The sequence below is a fragment of the Hypanus sabinus genome, chromosome 26, assembly GCF_030144855.1.
Source record: "Hypanus sabinus isolate sHypSab1 chromosome 26, sHypSab1.hap1, whole genome shotgun sequence".
NCBI lineage: Eukaryota > Metazoa > Chordata > Chondrichthyes > Myliobatiformes > Dasyatidae > Hypanus > Hypanus sabinus.
This window is the reverse complement of record NC_082731.1, coordinates 36890976-36912055: the sequence shown is the minus strand read 5'-3', so window position 1 is coordinate 36912055 and position 21080 is coordinate 36890976. Positions and strand designations below refer to the sequence as shown.

Here is a 21080-nt window from a genome sequence, read left to right as displayed (position 1 = left end):
AGGGTGGTAAAACAAAGAGTAGTAAAGTGGAAGAGGGTAAGGGAGCGGAGGTAGATCTGCCCTTAGCGAGGAGAAAGGTCCTAGAGGCAGAAAATAAAGATGAGGAACCGATAGAGCGGTTAAGAGGTCCAGAGTTGGACAGGGATGATCTGTCTGGTTTGGCAGAACAGTTTGAGGAAGTTGAAACTTCTAAAGGTGTTCCCGATAATGAAATGAGGGCAGCCCTAGATGAAAAGGGTGCCCTTACCTCGAAGAAGTCTGCTGGGTTGGCAGAGGAGGTTGTTTCAGCCCGCGGGGTTGAGTTTACTCCGAAAGGGAGTTGCCCAGAGAGTACTTGGGAGGATCGGGGGAACTTAGAATTTGAAAAGGGTATGGGTATTGAAAGCCTGGAAGAGGCCAATGTCCCGTTTGAGTGTGTCCAAGATGGGGATGCACGTGGTACTGAACCTAGTAACAGAGCTCAGAAAAAGTCTGAGGTATTTGATTCAGTGGAACGGGGTGGCCGTCCTTGTGGGTCAGATAGACTTGGTTCAGTGAAACAAGGGTTAACCTTGGTAACAGTGGGAAGTGAGAGTTCCCAGGTGTTTGTGCTCAAAGGTGTGTTCAAACTTAATGTGGAGCTCAAAAATGGGGAGATAAATATTATTATTGAAAGAAACGGGAAGTCTGTAGTTCCCAAGTCGAATGAAGAAATTTTAAACCCGGCAGATCGCTTACAGAGTAAGCCGGGAGATAGCGGGGGCCCCCCACACTATTGTTATGCCAGGATGTGGTGTGAAGAGGCCGAATTCGAAATGCTGCTTGAACAAAGAGTTCGAATTAAAAACCAATAGCCTGAAGGGTCCTGACGAGAGGGCTAGCCACTTGTGTAAAATTAAAGAATTGGGTGGAAATGGTCTAAGTTTGGGACACGGTGTTGATAAAATAACCCCTATGAAAAAGGCGGGCGGGAGTTTACCTCGCCAGATTACTCAAGTTCCCCACGTGGGAACTCACCGGAAAAGAGGCGACGGTTAATGGGGATGCCATTTTAAATAGCAAAGCAGGTTGTACGGGATTTCGCCAAAGCCTGTGAATAATAAAGACAACCCCCTTGGAAGCCTGCCTATTAAGTGAAAACGACCGAAACGATTAGTATTCCCATAAACTTTTGTAGATGCACATAAACTAAGATCGCAACTCCTTAGTTTTGTTGCTGGAAAAACATAGGTGGTTATCCAGTTGAAGTCTGATGCTACAAGACTTTAGTAAGGTACAAGATGTTAAAATATTAAAGGAAATGCCACTGTAATTGTTAACCGTTTCGATGCTGAATTGAATGTATCACTGTATTACTCTGTAGAAAAAAAACTTTTGTATTGTGTTAGATTCTAAAGTCCTGTAAGACTCTGTACTACTTCGCTTTCACCGCTGGTGAAAACGCTTTGAAGAAAGGGGGTGTTATGAATGTACCACAGCTCTGAGGGGCCGAAGGGTGCGGGGTAGACCATCCTTTGTGAGAATCGCAAGAGCATTATTGGGTTGGGTCAGAGGACCCAGAAAATGAGAGAGAGAGACGTGGCCATTGTCTCCTGGAGACAATGTTTGTGAATTGGGGACTATGCTACGTGCAAGCCCTCGGGCAAAGTGGGCTGGTTGAGAGAGTGATTGCATCACCCCAACCTGATTGATATCTACTACCCTGCGAGGTAAGATAAAAGAGGGGCTGTAGGCACAGCCCCTCAGACGCACCAGAAGAAACGCTAGCGATCCCGTAATAGCGGGAAGCCATTTGAAGGAAGCCTCGTGCGTTCGGTTCCCTTGCCTGGGGGCTGGTGGCTGGTACCACGGAAAATGACTTGGAACTAACAACGGGGAACCAACTCCCCCGACGCAACGGATTGGCCTCATAAAAGACCCGGGCAAGTTTCAAACCGTCTCTCTTAAACCCAAAGAGCTGCAGCTTGAAAGGACAGTGACTTTTATCTTTCCATCAGACAATACAATATCCCCTAGACAAACGACAGAGCTATTGCTTAATTGATGATTATTATTATACCCGCGTTTTTAAATTGATTATTGACGATGTATATTATCTGAATGTCTGTGTTAATCTTACTTTTGTGCCCCTTTATAAATAAAGACTTTTAAAGATAGTACCATCAGACTTCAACAGACCTCTCTATCTTTGCTGGTAAGTGATCCAGTTACGGGAATTTCATAACACTTCACTTGTGTGTTTGTTGGGGTCATCTATTGCATCCAGTGCAACCTCCTCTACATCAGCGAGACCCGACACAGACTGGGGTACCACTCCGTCCGCCACAACGGACAGGATCTCCTGGTTGCCGTCCACTTCAACTCTGCTTCACATTCCTATTTGGATATGTCCATACACGGCCTCCTCTACTGCCATGATGAGGCCAAACTCAGGTTGGAGGAGCAACACCTCATATATCGTCTGGGTAGTCTCCGGCCCCTTGGTATGAACATTGAATTCTCCAACTTCCGGTAATTCCCTCCCTCTCCCTTCCCCATCCCACTTTCACTCTGCCTCCTCTTCCAGCTGCCTATCACCTCTCTCATGATTCTGCCTCCTTCTACCCATAGTGCTTTCTCCTTACATTCCTTCTTCACCTCTCCAGCCTATCCCCTCCCTGCTTCCCCTTGATCTTTCCTCTGATTGGTTTTTCACCTGGCACCTTCCGCCCTCCCCCTACCTTCTTTATAGGGCCCCTGCCCCCTCCTGACGAAGGGTCTCGGCCCGAAACGTTGACTGCTCCTTTCAACGGATGCTGCCCGACCTGCTGAGTTCATCCAGCTTGTTTCTACATGTTGATTTGACCCCACGTCACGATCATGATGAAGTCTGCCGCAGAGAGGCATCTATACATGCGCTGTCCTCAGAGCGATTGAAGGGTAAGGTTGCTGGGTGACAAAATGTGACAGGAGCACTTGGAACTAAAAACTAATCCCTACCGGGAGAAAACAGCACCCGATCTTTCCGTTTAAGGATCAAGTCCAGCCGGAACATAACTCACAAGTGCTCTTGGAGGACTGTGAGCAGTTTTGGGCCCCTAGTTTAAGGAAGAATGTGTTGGCTTTGGAGAGAGTCCAGAGGAGGTTCACAGGACTGATAGCCATCATATGACGGCTCTGGGCCTGTACTCACTGAAACCTATCGAATATTGAATGGATAGAATGGGTGTGGAGAGGATGTGTCCTGGAGTGGGGGAGTCTAGGACCAGAGAGCACTGCCTCAGAAGGACGTCCCTTCAGAACAGAGATGAGGAGGAATTTTTTTTAGCCGGAGGATGGTGAATCTGTGGAATTCATTGGCATAGATAGATGACTATAGAGGCCAAGTTATCTTAAAACAGAGTTTGTAAGGTTCTTGATTAGTCAGTGAGTGAAAGGTTACAGGGAGAAAGCAGGAGAATGGGACTGAGATAATAAATCAATATGTTGGAATGGCGGCACAGATTCGATGGGCTGAATGGCCTAACTCTACCCCTATGTCTTATGGAGATCTGACGTCCTACTTGGTGTTTGTTTTAGTTCAGCACAAGAGACGTATTGGATCATTCAATAAGGTTCTGAGTTATATAGAAGAGAAAACAAGCCACTCAGCCCTAATCATCCATGCCAATATCAGGGACTGATGCAGCTATTTTTCATGGAATAGGGTCATGGCCGCATAAGCCGGGATATCGTTCTAGGTGTTGCTGCATCGGGGATAGGGTATCATCCAGGACTCCTTGAAGAAGTCACCTGCTGATATTGTTTGAAACTTCTCACTGATAGGGGATAACAGAATGCTACATGTAAAGATATTTCTGCTGTGTGTGTGTGTGCAAGAGAGAGAGAGTGGGTCGGGGGGAAGATATCTCTTAAGGTTAAAAAGTGAGCTGAGAGCTTTCAACAAATTTCATGACATAACCCAATGATATTAAACCTGATTCTTGCTAGTTATCATAGGCTAGATGGAGAACATCAGTTCTCTGCCAAGATTTGCCCTCGTAGGGGGGGCAAAAGTTTAGGGGTAACACGAGGGGGAACTTCTTTACTCAGAGAGTGGTAGCTGTGTGGAATGAGCTTCTAGTTCGATTTTGTCATTTTAAAAAAAATGAATAGGTATATGGACAGGAAAGGAATGGAGGGTTATGGGCTGAGTGCAGGTCGGTGGGACTAGGTGAGAGTAAGCGTTCGACACGGACTAGAAGGGCCAAGATGGCCTGTTTCTGTGCTGTAATTGTTATATGGTTATATTTTGCCAGGACTCAGAGGCCTGAGTTATAAGATCGGGCAGGATAGGTCCTTATTCTTTGGAATATAGGAGATGTAAGTATTGTAGAGGTGTATAAAATTGTGAAGGATGCAAATAGAGTGAGAATATAAACACTTCCCCTGAGATCCCCCCTCCTGGGTCCCTTTCTCCTGTGGTCCACTTCCCTCTCCTATCAGATTCCTTCCTCTCCAGTCCTTGATTTTTCCCACCCACCTGGCCTCACCTATCACCTTCCAGCTAGCCTCCTTCCCCTCCCCCCCCCATCTTTTTATTCTGGCATCTTCCCCCTTCCATTTCAGTCCAGAAGAAGGGCCTCAGCCCAAAACAGTTTCTTCATCTCCGTATTTGCTGCCTGACCTGCTGTGTTCCTCCAGCGCATTGTGTGTGTCAGAGCGAAAGTGTAGGTTTTCTTTTGGCACTGTAGGGCCAGCGATCTAGGTTCAGTTCTGCCCCCGCCTGCAAAGAGTTTCTCCCTTCTCCCCTGTGCTCCAGTCTCCTCCCACGCTCCAAGGAGGTTAGTTGGTCACAAGGATGGAGTTGAGAGGTGTGGGCTTGCTGGGCTGGAAGGGCTGTTAATAAGAGGTTTGGGTGGGAAAGATTTAAATGAGACCTGAGGGCATCTTAACGCAAAGGGTAATACTGTACCTACAATGTTGAGAAATTGTACATTTTGGAAGAAGAAATAATCCAACAGATTATTATTTAGATGGGAAGAAAATCCAAAAATCGGAAGTGCAAAAGGGTCTTGGGGGTCCTAGTGCAGGATACCCTAAAGGTTAAGCACCAGGTTGGATTCGCAGTAGGGAAAGCAAATGCTATGTTGACATTCATTTCAAGAGAAATAGTGTGTAAGAGTAAGGAGGTGGTGATGAGGCTCTACAGGGCACTGGTGAGACCTCATTTGGAATACTGCGTGCAGTTTTGGGCCCCTTATCTTAGAAAGGATGTGCTGATGTTGGAGAGAGTTCAGAGAAGATTCACTAGGATGTTTCCTGGAATGCAGGGACTAACATATGGGGAGCGTTTATCGGCTCTTGGATTGTATTCATTAGAGTGTAGAAGAATAACAGGGGATCTCATAGAAACATTTTGAATGTTGAAAGGGTTGGACAGAGTAGATGTGGAAAGGCTGGTTCCCTTGGTGGGTGAGTCCAGGACAAGAGTTCACAGTTTTAGAATTAGAGGGTACTAATTTAAAACTGAGATGAGGAGAAATTTTTTTAGCCAGAGGGTCATGGATTTATGGAATTCGTTGCCACACACAGCTGTGGAGGCCCAGTCATTGAGGGTGTTTAAGGAGATTGACAGGTATCTAATTAGTCAGGGTATCAGGGATGTGGAAAAAAGCCGGAAATTGGAATGAAATGGGAGAATAGCTTAGCTCATGGTGGAGTGGCGGAGCAGACTTGATGGGCCGAATGGCTTACTTCTGCTCCTTCGTCTTGTGATCTGCAGAGAACCAACTGTTTGAGGGAGTGGTCGAGTTAAGATTTGCAAGTCAATGGACAGGAAGGGTTTAGATGGATATGGACCAAATGGGACTAGCTTGGTGCCCACCAGGGTCGCAATGGACTAGCTGGGCCATTTCTACAGATGTACTCCACGGAGCATTCTAACAGGCTGCATCACTGTCTGGTATGGGGGTGGGGGGGGGAGAAAGCTACTGCACAGGGTTGAAATAAACTGCAGAGAGGTGCAGACTCAGTCATCTCCTTCACAGGCTCTAGGCTCCTTGGTGTTCAGGACATCTTGAAGGAGCGGTGCCTCAAAAAGGCAGCGTCCATCATTAAGGACCCCCATCACCCAAGTTATAGAAACATAGAAAACCTACAGTACAATACAGGCCCTTCGGCCCACAAAGTTGTGTTGAACATGTCCCTACCTCAGAAATTACTAGGCTTTACTTATAGCCCTCTATTTTACTAAGCTCCATGTACCTATCCAAAAGCCTCTTAAAAGATCCGCCTCCACCACCGTCGCCAGCACCCCATTCTGCGCACTCACCACTCTCTGAGTAAAAAACTTACCCCTGACATCTCCTCTGTACCTACTCCCCAGCACCTAAAACCTGTGTCCTCTTGTGGCAGCCATTTCAGCTCTGGGAAAAAGCCTCTGACTGTCCACATGATCAATGCCTCTCATCTTGGACACCTCTATCAGGTCACCTCTCGTCCTCCATCACTCTAAGGAGAAAAGGCCAAATTCACTCAACCTATTCTCATAAGGCACGCTCCCCAATCCTCGTAAATCTCCTCTGCACCCGTTCTACGGCTTCCACATCCTTCCCGTAGTGAGGCGACCATGTAGTTATGCCTTGTTCTCATTGCTATTATCAGGAAGGAGGTACAAGAACTTGAAGGCACACGCTCAGCGAATTCAGGAACAGCTTCTTCCCCTCTGCCATCTAATTTCTGAATGGGCATTGAACCCGCGAACACTACCTCACTACTATTTATATTTATAAATACTATTACTATTAGTAAATATGTTACTATTTACTATTTACATTTCTATTTTTGCACTACTTATTAAACTACTGTATATATTAATGTAATTCAGTTTTTTTTCCCTCTCTGTCCATTGCTGCTGCTAAGTTAACAAATTTCACCGCATATGCCAGTGACATCAAATTTGATTCTGATTGAAAAACTTACTCAAGGGAAAAAAGATATGCCACAAGCATGGTGGTTGTGTGTGTGTGTGTGTGTTCTGCTTAAAGGGAAAAGTGATGTTTTATTTTCTCCTGGAGATCGTGCATGCGAAAGCAGATTCCATAAATAATACGGCTGTGAGCATGACTGGCATTGGTGAAGAATTTGAAGAATAAAATTTTTAAAAAATAACACGAGCGGAGTGGCTAAGGGTGTGATGTAAATTTGGAACGACGCACAAATTCCCCAAGACAAGAACGACTGGGACGTTTACTTGATCCTAAGAAAACAGTGGATTGGAATGGTTTTACAGCCTAAAAGAGCGGATCGGCTCCTCATGCCAGTGTGCTCGGTTCCAACAAGCACGGAGGTTTGGGAGGGACTGGACTGGGCTGGGCTGGGCTTAATCCGGCCAGGGACCGCACTTGCCACCCCGCAGTTTCTGGATCATCCCCTCCAGGAGGCAGCGGTTGGGTCCCTTGAACTGGAAGACCTTGGCGCCGTTCCTGTAGAACTGGAAGGTGGGGAACCACTCGATGCCGCAGCGCTGCACCACCTCCCCGGCCGCGTTGATGTCCACCTCGCAGAAGTGGACGTCCCGGTAGCGCTCGGCGAACTCGCCGAGGTAGAGCCGGATCATCCGGCAGAACTCGCACCAGCGGGTGGAGAAGAGCACGACGACCAGCTGCTGGTGGCTGACCCGCAGCGCCGACGCCAGGTCCAGCGGACCGCGGACGGTCCTCACCTCGCTGTCCATCGTCGCCCCGCCTCAGTGAGGCCCCCGGCCAATTACTGACGTCAGCCGACGTGGCACTCAAACACTCTCCGCAACGCCATTGGTCAACGCCTTACGGTGGCCCTTGCCCTGGCCAATGGGCTCGGGCCTTTTCCTTATCATAGCAACGAATGTTAAAAATATAAAACTGCGTACTCTACCCCCAAATTATTACACATCGCCCCACATTTCATCATTAGTGATTCAACCGGTAACTATGGCACATTATGTCAGAACATGTTTGAGCTGGGTTGTGTTTAAGCAGCGAATTTAAGTAAAGAGCGTGCTCTCCTCCGATTGATCCACTCTACTGTCAGTCATGGCAGTCTCCGCCTCTGCCGTGATGGGTGGGGGGAGCAGCCAATCCGCGCTGGAGAGCGGGAGTCCTGATCTCCCATTGGCTGGCGGTGGCCGAGGTGGCGCCAATGGCAGCGCCGAGGGGGCGTCAGCCTCCGGTCGGCGAGTCTTGATTGCCCGGAGCGCGGCAGCTGGGGAAAAACAAGACCAAGTCGGCGGGGAGCGGGTAGTCGATGGCGGTCGGGCGGCGGCGGTGGCGGTGATGTTTGGGGCGCTGAAAACTCCCGTGCAGAGTCGCTCGAAAGTCACTCAGCAGGTAGGCGGCTTTACTTTGAAGGGTCAGTTATTTTTTTTTGGAGCGCCCGCTATAACTACGGATGAGAGTGGGCTATTCGACGGCGGTATCCCGGCGGGGAGTTGGCGGCTGCTCCGAGACCCCCGAGGGTGGATTGGGCAGTGCCGAGCGGCGGTGGGGGGGGGTCGCTAAATGTCGTTGGGGGGCAGAAGCGCTGGGGTTGTCCCCACTGCGCATGTGCATGATACGCAGGCTGGGAGTTGAAGTCTGGGGGAACTTCAGCTCTCTCTCTCTCTCTCCAAATGTCCGAAGGGAGAGCCCAAAATGCGCTCGACGGGTCGTGGCGTACGGGGGTGGGGGGTGTGAAGGTGCCTTCTTCTCTCTTCCCACCCCCACAACGGCTCCGAGGTCGTGTGGACCGCCTACAATTCCCAGCGGGCAGCGCGCCGCCTCGGGCTCTTTGAACAGGTGGGACGCGGCTGCCGACTGGGCATGCGCAGTGGGTCCGGCGCAGATGGGCGGCCGGAGGTTCCGGGTTTCCGCCCACGGTCCGGCGGCGGAGGCAGCTGCTGGCGCTGGGGGGCAGGGAGAGGGTGCAGCCTGTGGGTGGCTGTTAATCGGAGCAGGAGAAATGGAAGAATCCTTCCTTTCAGGGAGCGGTCGGGGCTTTGCGCACCGTAACCAGCGAGCGACACCCCCCACCACCCCTTGCCCTTTTTATTAGGCAGGGTGTCGAATTGTCAGGTGAACCGTTAGTGCTACAGATCAGGGGGCTTGCTAGGTGGGTGCTGATACTTTTCACTGAAATAAGACCGGGGGGAGTTGCTCCTCATTTCTTGAAAATCACTGCACCCTCTCTAAAACTGTCCTGGGTAATTCACTCAAAATGCTTAGAGGGCTTTTGAGGAGGTTCTAACGTTTTTTTTACTGTCAGTCATTTTTTGGAGGGTGATCTGCTGTTTTTTTTTTCTCTCGTGGATACCTGCCAAGGGCAAGAATTTCCCGTTGTATACGTTCTCTGATATTAAACTGAGCTTAGAGAAATGCAAAAGGATTTGTGCAAGCGAACATGTTTGACGAGCCTGCCGCAGTTTTTTCGCTCTTGTAACTATCAAAATTGATGCGGGGAAGCTCTTAGTAGAATTCGAATGTTTGTACTCTTTTGGGGGGGGGGGCAAGTAACCGTTATATAGGGACTGGCAGTAAACAGTAGGAATATCCTTTTTTTTGCTTGACAGGTTGTGACTTGGGGTGCTTATAGGAGCTGGTGCTGCCCATTATCATGTCCAATTTTAAAAAAGCACAAAGTTGCTGACTTGACCTGACCACCCCAGTGTTCTGTACATTTGTTTTTAATTTTGAACTTCCAGCATTCCAGGGGTTTAATTTCAAATGACGTATCCAAGGCTGAATCGAGGCGTGAGTTGTGTGTGTGGGGGGGGGAATGCCACTGGTGTCGGGGGCTGCTTGTGCAAAAGAATGAGGAGATTGCAGTTAAGGTACAGTGTGACTTGTGCAGTATCCATGTTCCAGGGTGAGGGTGTGGGGAAGGAAGGGTACAGTGTGTTAAATGAGGTGAGGTTATTACTTGTTCCTGGGTGACCTTCTCTTAAATTGTTGAATCCACATGAAGCAATCAGGTGGCGGAATGTACAAGGTTAAAGAGTTGCTGTAATGATAAAGGAAAGCACGTCTGTACAGGTCAAATCTTGCTGCCCAAGGAAAGATGCACTCTGTGCTGCAAAGTTTCCCCAGATTAGTCCCCCACGTGATGAATTAGTTACTGCTGAGCCAGCTGGCTCGTAACTCTGTAAAGTTTAGAAGAATGGGGTGATCTCATTGAATTTGTACAAAAGTTTAAAGGCTGTGCAGGTGTCTTTCCCTGGCTGAGGTGCCTGAAACCAGAAATCAGGAACACTAGCCATTCACGACAGGGTTGAAAAGGAATTTCACCCTGTGAATCCAGAATCTTTGAAATTCTCTATCTGTAGATGCCATGGAGTCATGGGTTGAACTGCAGGACAAGACTGAAGTTTCAAAGTTCCAAATATGATTTATTATCCGAGCACATACAGCCCTGAGATTATTATAACTATAACAATTTCACTCAGTGAAAATAATTGAAATTCTGGTGAGTTCCATGTAATCATCGGTCAAATTTGAGGCTGAGACTGAAATTTTATGCAAAGGAAATCAGTGGTATTGAGGTTAATGCAGGAAATTTGGATCAAGGTGAAAGGTCAGTCATGACTTGAGTAAAGCCCTAGCTCCCTTAATCTCTGATCATAATGCATACTCTCTAAACCAGGCAGCATCCTGCTAAATCTCCTCTGTACCCTTCCCAATGCTTCCACATCCTTCCTATAGTGATGTGACCAGAACTGGACACAGTACTCCCAAGTGTGGCCTAACCAGACTCGAAGGAACTAAATTCACCCAGAGTACTTGATTCATTCCTGCGATTTCAAAAAGAGCCATCCAGCAGTGACAGATTTGTAGTTTTCGTTCCGCACATTTTGATGGTTTAAGATTTTCTCTTCCTCCCGTCAGTCCTAGACCTTTACCAGTATTTCTTAACCTTGTGCCAATTACTGAAAATCTACGTTCTGCTGAAGGAAATTGCACCTTCCTATTCACCCAGCTTGAGCTCTTCAGTGAAATCTCCCCTTGGACTTTGAGTTATTGGGTGGTAGCATAGTGGTTAGCACGACACTTTACCAGCAACCCAAGTTTAGTTCCCACCACGGACTGTTGGGAGTTTGGTGGGTTAATTGGTCATTGTGAATTGTCCAGTGGCTGGAAGGGCCTAATCTGCACTGTATCCCAATAAATTGCCCTTTGATGTTGGTAAATGCGAGTTCAGCCACTTTGGAAGGAAAACTAAAAGAGCAGATTATTGTTGAAATGGCGAAAGATTGCAGCATGCTGCTGTGCAGAGGGACTTGGAAGTGCTTGTGCATGAATCACAAAAGGTTGGTTTGCAGGTGCAGCAGGCAATCAAGAAGTCAAATTGAATATTGGCCTTCATTGCTAGAGGGATTGAATTTAAGAGCAGGGAGGACATGCTACAGGATACTGGTGAGGCTGCACCTGGAGTACTGCATGCAGTTCTGGCCTCCTTACTCGAAGAAGGATATACAGGCTTTGGGGGCGGTGCAGAGGAGGTTCACCAGGCTAATTCCAGAGATGAGCGGGTTAGACTATGAGGAGAGATTGAGTCGCCTGGGACTGTACTCGCTGGAATTCAGAAGAATGTGAGGAGATCTGATAAAAACATATAAAATTATGAAAGGGGTAGATGAGATAGAGGCAGGAAAGTTGTCTGCACTGGTAGGTGAGACTAGAACTGGGGACATGCTCAATGCCTTGCTGGGCTCGTGCTTATACCATGTTAACAGCATCTCTTTGCCTTGGCAGGTCTCAATGGTCGGGAAGGGTGTGAAACGGAAGCGCCTTGCCGAAGGAGGCCTGGACTCCTTCCAGAATCTGGCCGACTGCCCGCAGTCCTACAGCCTCAAGCGCCAGCTGGTGCTCAACACCTCGTTGAGTAAGATGCAGAGCGGGCGCGCGCTGCCTGAGCTGAGCCTCCGGCGCACCGTGCTGATCGCCAACACCCTGCGGCAGATCCAGGAGGAGATCCGGCTGGAGAGCAGCCAGCTGGTGTCGGCCATGGATTTGGATGTGGGCGGGGCAGAGCAGGGCATCCTTCGGGAGCCCCTGCCTTCACGGCTGACCACAGAGAGCTATCCGGCCAGCTTTGGAGACGGCCTCGAGGACTACATGGCCATTGCCTCCGACGAAGACTTCTCCCTGTCCTCCGCCATTAACTCCATTCTCCGGGATCTCGACCTGGTCATCGACGGGAGCCCACCGTTGTCGTCCCCGCAGGACGCAGTGGAGACAATGGACCTAGCAGAGGAAGAGGGAGCTCAATCCTCAGAGCCTCCCAGGCCCCTGGAGTCGGTGTTTGGCAGCTTTGAGATCATGAGCTCCAACTACCTCGTTGGTGTGACCTTGGACGACCTCTTCCTCGACATTGACACCTCCGTGTGCGACTGCGACGTAGCAGGCTCATCTCCCAGCGGCCGGGTGGCTCCTCCAGGCCCGGCTGAAGATTCGGGCAAGAGCTTCCCCTTGTGCAATTCCTCGTCGCTTGGGGCCAGTCCGAGTTTAAGGACGGACCTAAATGACCTCGATCACATCATGGAAATCCTGGTCAGTTCCTAAGGAGCCATTATACTGTGACAGGACACTAACTTCCACTAGCCAAAGATGACGCCTCCCACCTAATACCCCACTCTTTCCCATCGCCCCCCCAGAAAAAAAAATACCCTCTCTGACTTGCTGGAGGGGAGATAAACCAGTCCAGCCCCATGGCTCACATTCTACTCAGGGCCCTCAATCAGCATGGGGCAACACCTGTTATTTGGTGCGGGGAGGTGGAAGGGACGAGGCTGTAACTTTTTAAAACAATCGGTTTAGGTACTCCCAAAATCATTGAGCGAGTGTTCCTCGAGGCCACCGCGCCAAGTCCCAGGTAAAGCAGATCAAGGATTTTTCACCTGGAAATGCGGTTGGGAGATATTTTTTAAACTTAATGATCGTATTGAATGTGCATTTTCTCTCGGAAGTCTGCTTTTTAGTTTCTCTGCGAGTTCAGTTTTAAGGCTTTTATTATAAAAGAGAAAAGGGAAGACAGATCCTTTTCGCGTCTCCATTTGAACATGAAGAATTAAGAATGAAGCTGGTCCAGATATAAGCTGCTGGAAACCCTTTGCAGAGATCTGGCTATCATGTAGAGGGGTCTCCTGCCCTCATCGACAGAACTCTTTGTGTCTCTTTCGTGTTCAAACCACACTGCTGGATGAATGAGGTTCGGAAATGCGTCCACTAGTTAGTCTTTGAGCTGCGTCTCACAGATCAGAGAGCAGAGGTTGGTTTTGGACTCAACGGTCTTGATGCTGTGGGAACTCAGGTCGTTCCAGTATCTGCGTTCTCTTCTGTTTTAACCTGACAAGACACTTGGAGACTTCGCACGTTTGCTGAGCTGAGGCCATTATCCTGCTTCCCACTTTGCCTTTCTCTCGGTATGACCTCCACAGCCTAAATTTGCACTGTGGACATTTGACCGTCTAAAGGGGCGATGTGTGTGTGTTTTTTTTTCATTTAAGCCTTGCCCCACAGTCATCCTGCTGCTGTGGTCCCGAGACGTCCTCTGCCTTAATGCCCTGCGTACTTCACACGGGGAAACGGGAGACTGCTGTGGAGGCTCCTGCCTTTGTCCCGGAAGTGCCAGTCTCTCGTGTTATACAGTCCAAATGAAGTCACCGAGCACACTTCTTTTGAACGAAGGCTTGCTGTAGGGAAAATGAATGAAAGTGGGCGGCCTGGCATAAAGAGAAAGACCGTGTCACCCTTTTGTGCAGCTTTTGGATTCTCTGAGTGATGCGGTGCTGGAATGGCCCTATAGCAGGGGTTCCCAACCATTAACCGAGAGCCCGTGGACCCCACGTTGGGAACCCCTGCCCTGTACTGATTATTTTTGTTCTGGTCACTCATTTTTGTCTACATTGCATTTTTTTTATATATACCACTTCGTGCAAGATGTAGGGTGCAATTCTTCCAGTAACTCAGTTTTTGATCCTCTTCAATACAGGGGAGGGTCTGTACCATTCAGTATTTTAGTAACTTTTTTAGGGTGTCTTGAATGTTTTCTGATGTATTAAGAGTATGGTCGCAGCTACGCAAAGCTGTGTTTCTTCTGTTTTATAAAAGATATTAACGTTAAACAGCCATAATTGATGTTTCATAACCGCACTACAGGCACAGTTAAGTATTTTTTGACTATTTCATGATGTCACACTGTATGGGTCAGAGTTTAGCAGTAATTAAGTTGAATATTTCTATCAGTTGTATATGCCACTTAATTTGTCTTCCTGTGTGAATTTTTTTTTAAGTGGGTGGGTGGTGGGTTCTGATCGAGTGTAAATTAATACTGAAGGCAGCTTGCCTTTCCTGAGCCACTTCCAGAGTCTGCTTCTTGTGTGGGGGGAAGCTGAGCGGCAAATCTAAAGGGATTCAGCGGATGAACGTGTTCTTCCTTAAAAAGGGCTAGGTTTGGGATCAAGAACGTGAGGTCAGCTCTGCGAGGCATGGTTTCTGTGCTGCAGCCTTCAGAAAATCGCGAAGCAATAAGTGTTTTAACGCAAAGGCGAGGGAAGTGCCTCTGGGGTCTGTCGAGCTGCATGTCTGCATGCTCCCGGTCGCCAATAGGAGAGTTTACCGACTTATTCTTGTGGCAGCCTTACAGTTACTGTTTAGCCCCCCCCCCCCCAGAGTGGTGTGTATTCCACGCATTTGAGCAGTACAATGAGTGGTCCCTTTTGGGGAGTGGGAAACTAAGGTGTACATTTAAGACTTTTTAATTTTGTTCTGCCACTTTATCTATGTTGGGTTTGCACCTGCTATCTTGGGACAATAGTAAATGTGACTTTTTATGAAACTCCTTTTCATTACTACACTTGCCTGCTCTTCCTGCATGGCAATGCTTCACGAAGAGTATTCTGAATCTCAAAAGCCATGCTTTGATTGTGGGATTTTTACCCTCTCACTTGTCAGTAATTGTTTTTGTAATCTGTACAAGACTTGTTTGTGCACATGTGCTGTCTCCAAACATTTCTAGCCATTTGCCTTGTTTCTGGAAGCAAAGGAATTGGGCAACAGTGCCGATTCTGTACCAGTCACTTGGAATGGTTCTTTATTGAATAACTGCTCTCCCCCTCCAGATTGGCAATTTATCCCTGCTTTTGCCGTTGTGCTGAAGTCACTCAGAGGGTTTAGTCGTCTATAAACTTTGCCCATGGCTCCACCTCATGGCCACACCAATATTGGAAGCACTGCATACTTAGATTGTTCTCCACAAGCTTACTTTTCAATATTGTTATTTAAAAAGCGGTCGTTTAACAAAGGTGTAAACTAAAATGGGGCGGGGCACAGTTTCATTCCAGGCTTTAAAGTTTATACAAATGTAACTAATATTTCCCCCAATTTTAATTGTGAGTTGCTGCAAGTAGACATGGACTACCTTATTAAATGTGGTCCACATTTTTACGGGTTGGATTTGACCATTAGTGACTGTAAGGAATACCTAGGAGAAAGAGGAACCAGTGGAAAGCTTGCCAAGGTAGGGTAGTGTTTGGCACAATGCTTCATAGTTGAACCCCCAACACTGTCTGTAAGAAGTTCATACATCCTTCCCATGAGCAGTGTGCTCCCACAGTCCAAAGGTTTGATTGGTCATTGTAAATTGTCCCATGGTTAGGCTAGGATTGAATAGGTGGGTTACGGCTTGTCTGGCCGGTAGGTCCTGTTCTGTGCTCTATCTAAACAAATAAGTTGCAAGTTTAATTGGTCATTGGTGTCAATGGGGTTGACACTACCTTTCCAAGTTGATGGCCTTTTTCCTGTGTCCATTCCAGGTTGCACAGACTGATTCCTCATCTGTCAAGGCTGTGGTTGGCAGGGTCGTCCTGTAGCAGGGGTCAGTGACTCCAGGTTGGGAACCCCTGTCCTTGTAGCATACAGCCGGAGAGGGAGACTTTCCCGTACTGTTTACAATCATGATAGGTTCATATTGCTCATGGCTACCTTCATTCCATTGTTTTGGTGCAGATTCACGTGTGATTTGCCAGCTGCTTGCTGCTTTGCTCCAATGACCGTTCTGTATTCGGTGTGAGACGAGCAAGTTCTGCTCCTCATACCCAGAATAAAAGATCAGTGACTGAGGGTACCATAATGCTTTTATTTTCCTATTCCTATATTTTTTAATTTTTTTGTGCAGGACTTCAGAAGTCATATTTGTGTTTGCAGAGAAACGGTGATGTTGGAAGCTGTCAGCTATGGAAAGTGATAAGCAAGTTAAGGTTTCAAGTGGGTCCATTCATTAACTAATGTCTCTTCCCAAGCAGACTGACCTTGTGTATCTCCACATTCCCTATCTTGTTCTGCTTGGTAGAAGCTGACTCCTGTCTGCATGGACTTTTAACTGGAGAACGCAGCTGTCAGTTTGGCAATGTGTTGTCCTTGCTTCGCGATATCAAGGACCGTGAGTCAGATTAATGCTGTTGATCAGTAACAATGAAAGGCCCAGTGTGATTGTTGGAGAGCCAGTGTTCAAAGCAAAGTCTTGTGCACATCAAGTGACAACAATGTTGAGTTGAGAATTATGTGAATTTTATTTAATGTGAATAGTTATATATTTATGAAAATGTTTAACATGAAGTTTTGCTTCAACGCAGCAAGTCTTTTAGAATAAGTTGACACATCCTACCTGTAAACAGTTCCACATAAACCCAGCACAACCCTCAAATGTAGATTTTTTTAAAAGGGTTTTTTTTGGGAGGGGAGTTGATGCCATTCATAATGTCCAGCTCCTCTCCAGACTTCTGTGACTTGTGATGAATCTTACTGATTCCACTTCAATCCTCACGTACGCTTCTTGGAAAAAGGAGGTACTACCCTGCCTCAGTGTGCGGGTGTGTGAGGAGACCTGTTGAACTGTTAGCTGTGGTGTCTGGCTCAAGTCTGCTGTATGGTGCTTGTATTATAAGAACCCCCACCCCTCCCCATCCCCTACGAGGGCAGGGAATGTGAAGGATTCGGTGACTTTGGGCTCACAAGGTGTTTGCTAGTGAGACTGCTAACAGAACACCTGTTTGGTTTATGGTTGTGCTGTGGTTTAAGGTATCAACCAGATTGTGGTGCTGCTCAAATGTCTATGCAATTACTGTCCAATACAAAATGCAGGTATTTACAGTTTCTTAAATAAAACCTTTAAAACAAAATTGAACGTGTTCGTGCTTTTTTAAATAATTACTGTCTGTGTCGTAATTTTGATGTTTTTGCAGCAGCAGCTTTATCTCAGCTGCTGGAATTAAAACGAGATCTGCTTTAACACAGCACTTCCAGCTTTGCAAAATATTCATGCCTGATGTTGTGTGGTCCCTGTAACAATATAGGACACGTCAGTCAATTTCCACAAATCAGTTAGGGGGTTGATAGCCAGACCAGTTTTGCATCGCAACCTAGTTTAGGAGGTAAACATTTAACCAAGGCATCAATAACAACTTGTCAGCTCAGCAGTTGCGCAGAATTCTTCACGTCTGCCCACCGGCAGGTTATGGTCTCGCTGTTTCGGAAAAACCTGCTTGAGCCCAGATCTGGAATTGTGTCCACTTCTAATGCTGGTAAAGATGCAGACAGTGAGGTTTCCTTCATTTCATGCAGTGATGTGTCAAAGATCAGCCCAGTGGTGCAGCTCCAGTGACCCAGGTTGCAACCTGACCTCTGCCACGAACTGAAGTTTGCATGTTCCCCCAGGTTCAAACCCCCTTCAGCAACCTGACCTGCTGGCCAATCCAGTCCTCCGCTGATTCGGTCATCTCAAGTGATCGGCAGCTCCAATGGAACTTGTTTAAAGAGGGAGAGGATGAGTTCCAAACGTCCACCACCCTCTGTGTGAAGAGGACAACCTGGTTCTGCGCACTATCATGAGGAAATCTGCAGATGCTGGAAATTCAAGCCACACACACAAAATGCAGGTGGAACACAGCAGGCCAGGCAGCATCTATAGGAGGAAGTACAGTCGACGTTTTGGGACACGACCCTTCGTCAGGACACATCAACTGTACTTCCTATCGATGCTCCCTGGCCTGCTGTGTTCCACCAGCATTTTGTGCCTGTACACTACCGCCTGGAGAAAGTAATTTCCTACAAAATAATTCCATTAGCCAGAGCAGAGCTGGCTCTGTCATTCAATATGGCTAAATTATTATCCCTCTCAACTTCATTCTACTGGCTTCCTGTTAGTGTTGATGTTCTCTGGCTAATCAAGAATAGATCAACCTCAAATAGACCCAATGACTTGGCATCCATAGCCATCAATGGCAACAAATTCCACCGATTCACCGAAGAAAGTCATCCTCATCTGTATTCTAAATGGACACCCCGACCTCTCCTCTCAATCCCAGTCTCCTGCTTTCTCTCCGAAACGTTTAGCAGCTTTAATCAAGAACCTATCAACCTCCACTTTGAATAGAATCAATAACTTGTCTGTGGTAATGAATTACACAGATTCACCACAGGAATTCCTCACGTCTGTACCAAAGCCTCTTCTGAGGCCGTGCATGCTGGTCCTAGACGACCCCCCCCCCCCCAATAGGAAACATCATCTCCACCTCCACTCAATATTCTTACTTACGTGAAGAGCTGTGTGTAAAATTGCATAGATTCAACAATAAACGTAAGAGCGAGCCGACAGCGGTGGTGTAGAGGAAGGGAGCGTGTGGCGGGTGATGGGGGTCCTTAATGATGGATGCTGTATCACCTTTTGAAGGTGTCCTGGATGCCGGGGTGGGTAGTCCCGTGATGGAGGTGACTGAGTTTATAACTTGCCGCCGCAGAACAGCAACTTTCACGGCCCATGCCAGTGACATTGAACATTCGGATTCTGCAGATGAGTTCAGTGGCGGGGAGGGCTTCACCTGCGATGCACTGGGCTGAGCCCGGACCCTTCTTTCTGGAGGCTGTTGTGCTCAGCCCGTGATGCAGCCAGTCAGTATACTCCCCGCTGCGCACCTGTATGTCAAAACATGCCAAACCTTCGCCAGTTTCTCCCCCCCCCCCCCCCCCCCCGGTGGAGAAGTAAGCAGTAGTAAACACGAAAAAGTCTGCAGGCGCTGGAAATCCAGAGCAACACACGCAGAACGCTGGAGGAACTCGGCAGGCCAGGCAGCGTCTATAGAGAAAAAAGTAGAGTCGACATTTTGGGCTAAGATTCTTCTTCAGAACTGAAAATAAAGAGGGTAGGCACCAGAGTAAAAAGGTGGAGAGGGAGGAAGCTAGGTGGGTGGGAAAGATAAAGGGCTGGATACAAAAGGATAGGAGAGGGGAGTGGACTCCAGGAGAAAGGGAAGGAGGAGGGGACCGGTGGGGGGGGGGAGATGAGACGAGGTAGGAGGGGACAGAGGGAGGGGGGAGTGATATTTTGCCGTCAGGTTGGAGGCTACCCAGATGGAATACGTTCCAGTCCTCTTACTCAGTCCGTCCAAGTCACAGTAAAACCTCTTCACACTTCACAGCCCCTCCTGGTTTGGCGTCATCGAACGATCGGGGGGTGGGGGGGGGAGCTCAGCGGTTCGAGCAGCCTCCGTGGGTGGAAATGCGGAGCTGGGAGGAAGCAGGAATCGCGGTGATAGATGGATCGGGGAACGGTGAAGGATAGTCGGGGGGCAGGCAGTAAACCGGAGAAGGGGAAAGGTGGGCGAGAAGCGGAGACAGCAGCTGAAGGGGGAGAAGCAGGGGCGCAGAGGGCTGCCAGTGTTGGAATCCCATGCGTAAGGAAGGGAACTATTAAGTGACTACTGAAGGGAAGGCGGAATCCAAACCTGCGCCAGAACCAGGTGGGAGAGGGGTGGATAGATGGAACGCGAAAGGGGGACGAAAATGGGTACGCCAGTCCTCTTTATCGACCCGAAACATCGACAACTCCTTCCAGCCAGCACCCCCTCCCCCGCTCCATCCCCAGTACAATGAGCCACAAACACGAGAAAATCTGCAGATGCTGGAAATCCAAAACAACACACACAAAACGCTGGAGGAACTCAGCAGGCCTGGTAGCATGTTGAAGTTTCAGGTCTCGGTCTGGACAATGGACAATAGACAGTAGGTGCAGGAGTAGGCCATTCGGCCCTTCTAGCCAGCACAGCCATTCACTGCGATCATGGCTGATCATACACAATCAGTACCCCGTTCCTGCCCTCTCCCCATATCCTTTGACCCCGCTATCTATAAGAGCTCTATCTAACTCTCTCTTGAATGCACCCAGAGACTTGGCCTCCACTGCCTTCTGGGGCAGAGCATTCCACATATCCACCACACTGTGGGTGAAAAAGTTTTTCCGCATCTCTGTTCTAAATGGCCTACCCCTTATTCCTAAACTGTGGCCTCTAGTTCTGGACTCACCCATCAGTGGGAACATGCTTCCTGCCTCCAGCCTGTCCAATCCCTTAATAATCTTATATGTTTCAATCGGATCCCCTTTCATCCTTCTAAATTCCAATGTATACAAGCCCAGTCGCTCCAATCTTTCAGCATATTACAGTCCCGCCATTCTGGGAATTAACCTCGTGAGCCTACGCTGCACTCCCTCAATAGCAAGAATGTCCTTCCTCAAATTTGGAGACAAAAACTGCACACAGTTGGGGTCTCACCAGGGCCCTGTACAGCTGCAGAAGGACCTCTTTACTCTTATACTCAATTCCTCTTGTTATAAAGGCCAGCATGCCATTAGCTTTCTTCACTGCCTGCTGTACCTGCATGCTTGCTTTCATTGACTGATGTACAAGAACACCTGGATTTCATTGTACTTCCCCTTTTCCTAACTTGACTCCATTTAGATAGTAATCTCCCTTCCTGTTCTTGCCACCAAAGTGGATAACCTCACATTTATCCACATTAAACTGCATCTGCCATACATTTGCCCACTCACCCAACCTGTCCAAGCCACCCTGCATTCTCATGGAAAAACGTTAACTGTTTTTCCATAGATGCTACCCGGCCTGCTGAGTTCCTCCAGCGTTTTGCGTGTGTTCCTCCAGTACAGTGCTTGCTGTTCTAAGATTCCATCATCAGGGGTCCCTTGTGCCTCCGGTTTGCTGTCGTTGGCAAACCTGGAAGGATTACGTTCTGTTCCCTTCTCCAAACCATCGAAGACCCGCTAAGCCCTCGCGGGTAGCG

At 48.1% G+C, this 21080-nt stretch overlaps 2 protein-coding genes across 2 annotated transcripts; one reads left to right on the top strand and one right to left on the bottom strand.

The window, feature by feature from the left end:
- Positions 1-7168: 7168 nt before the first annotated feature.
- On the bottom strand, positions 7169-7695 carry LOC132381775 (thioredoxin-like). The gene has a single exon (XM_059951340.1). It carries the CDS (start codon positions 7673-7675, stop codon positions 7322-7324), a length of 354 nt encoding a protein of 117 aa, XP_059807323.1. The 5' UTR covers positions 7676-7695; the 3' UTR covers positions 7169-7321.
- A 444-nt stretch (positions 7696-8139) lies between these two features.
- LOC132381450 (SERTA domain-containing protein 3-like) lies at positions 8140-17122 on the top strand. The gene is made up of 2 exons (XM_059950863.1): positions 8140-8306; positions 11703-17122. Exons 1-2 carry the CDS (start codon positions 8253-8255, stop codon positions 12510-12512), a joined length of 864 nt encoding a protein of 287 aa, XP_059806846.1. The 5' UTR covers positions 8140-8252; the 3' UTR covers positions 12513-17122.
- The last annotated feature ends 3958 nt before the right edge of the window (positions 17123-21080 follow it).